This window comes from Bison bison, unplaced genomic scaffold, assembly GCF_000754665.1.
Source record: "Bison bison bison isolate TAMUID 2011002044 unplaced genomic scaffold, Bison_UMD1.0 scf7180017864336, whole genome shotgun sequence".
In the NCBI taxonomy this organism is placed as follows: domain Eukaryota; kingdom Metazoa; phylum Chordata; class Mammalia; order Artiodactyla; family Bovidae; genus Bison; species Bison bison.
Genome location: NW_011494908.1, coordinates 314,107 through 314,906, shown reverse-complemented (window position 1 = coordinate 314,906; position 800 = coordinate 314,107). Strand labels below are relative to the sequence as shown.

The window sequence follows — 800 nt, the reverse complement described above, 5'->3', positions numbered from 1 at the left end:
GCTCTGCCTGACCCTGGAGCCCTGGAGCAAAGATGAAGGTGCATCTGATTCAAAATGGGGCTTTAGACCAAGAGATGCTTAGGTAAAGGGCAAAGCTGAATCATACCGGGTGTTTTCCCTCCATGTCCTTTACGACTACTGTCTCTCCTAGTGCTTATCACGGAAAGGCCCTATTTCTGAAACCCCACCCCACCCCCCTCCAACTCCCGTAAAGAAAGCTAATTAAGCAAATCCAGAGAGGTGGTTTTCTTCTGAAACGTCCCTCTCTCCCGCATCCTGACCTAACTGGTATTGCTGTCTCAAAGGATTCCGTTTCTTAGTCTTTTTCCTCTCTTGAATTTGAAATCTTCCTTTGGGAAGATACCTCCAAAGCCATTGCCAGAGAGCTGGAGAGAGAGGCCTCTCCTCTGAGGAGCTGGCAGCCCTAAATCTGGCCATTCCCTCATCCCAGGCCTCCACCTCGCTAGCCTCTACCAGAGGTCCAATCTGCAGCCAGGAGCCTGAGTCCTTTTGGCAGCAAAGGCATATTCTAGGCTCCTTTTCCTCCACTGCAAAGAGCGTTCCTACAGCCGCCCACAAAGGCACTGGAGAGGACCCTCTGAAGAGCAGGAAGCCCAGGCGAGACACCCCCAGTGAGGGACGTGAGCCGAGCGGCGGGCAGTGGGGGCTCCAGGTCCCGTCATGTACTCACAGCACACACAGACAGTACACGCCCGGGACACTCTCGCTGTCCCTCAGCAGGTAGCTGCCGTCCAGGCCCGTGGCGAGCAGGAGCTTCTCCCCCGTCTCCCCGCTGATCT

General features: G+C 55.2%; 1 protein-coding gene across 1 annotated transcript in view; it reads right to left on the bottom strand.

The window, feature by feature from the left end:
• SH2D1A (SH2 domain containing 1A) overlaps window positions 1-800 on the bottom strand; it is a 29,338-nt gene that overhangs the window by 20,497 nt on the left and 8,041 nt on the right. The window contains exon 2 of the mRNA XM_010854079.1: window positions 692-798. Within this exon, the coding sequence (XP_010852381.1) occupies window positions 692-798 (107 nt within the window). The remainder of the gene's footprint in view (window positions 1-691; window positions 799-800) is intronic.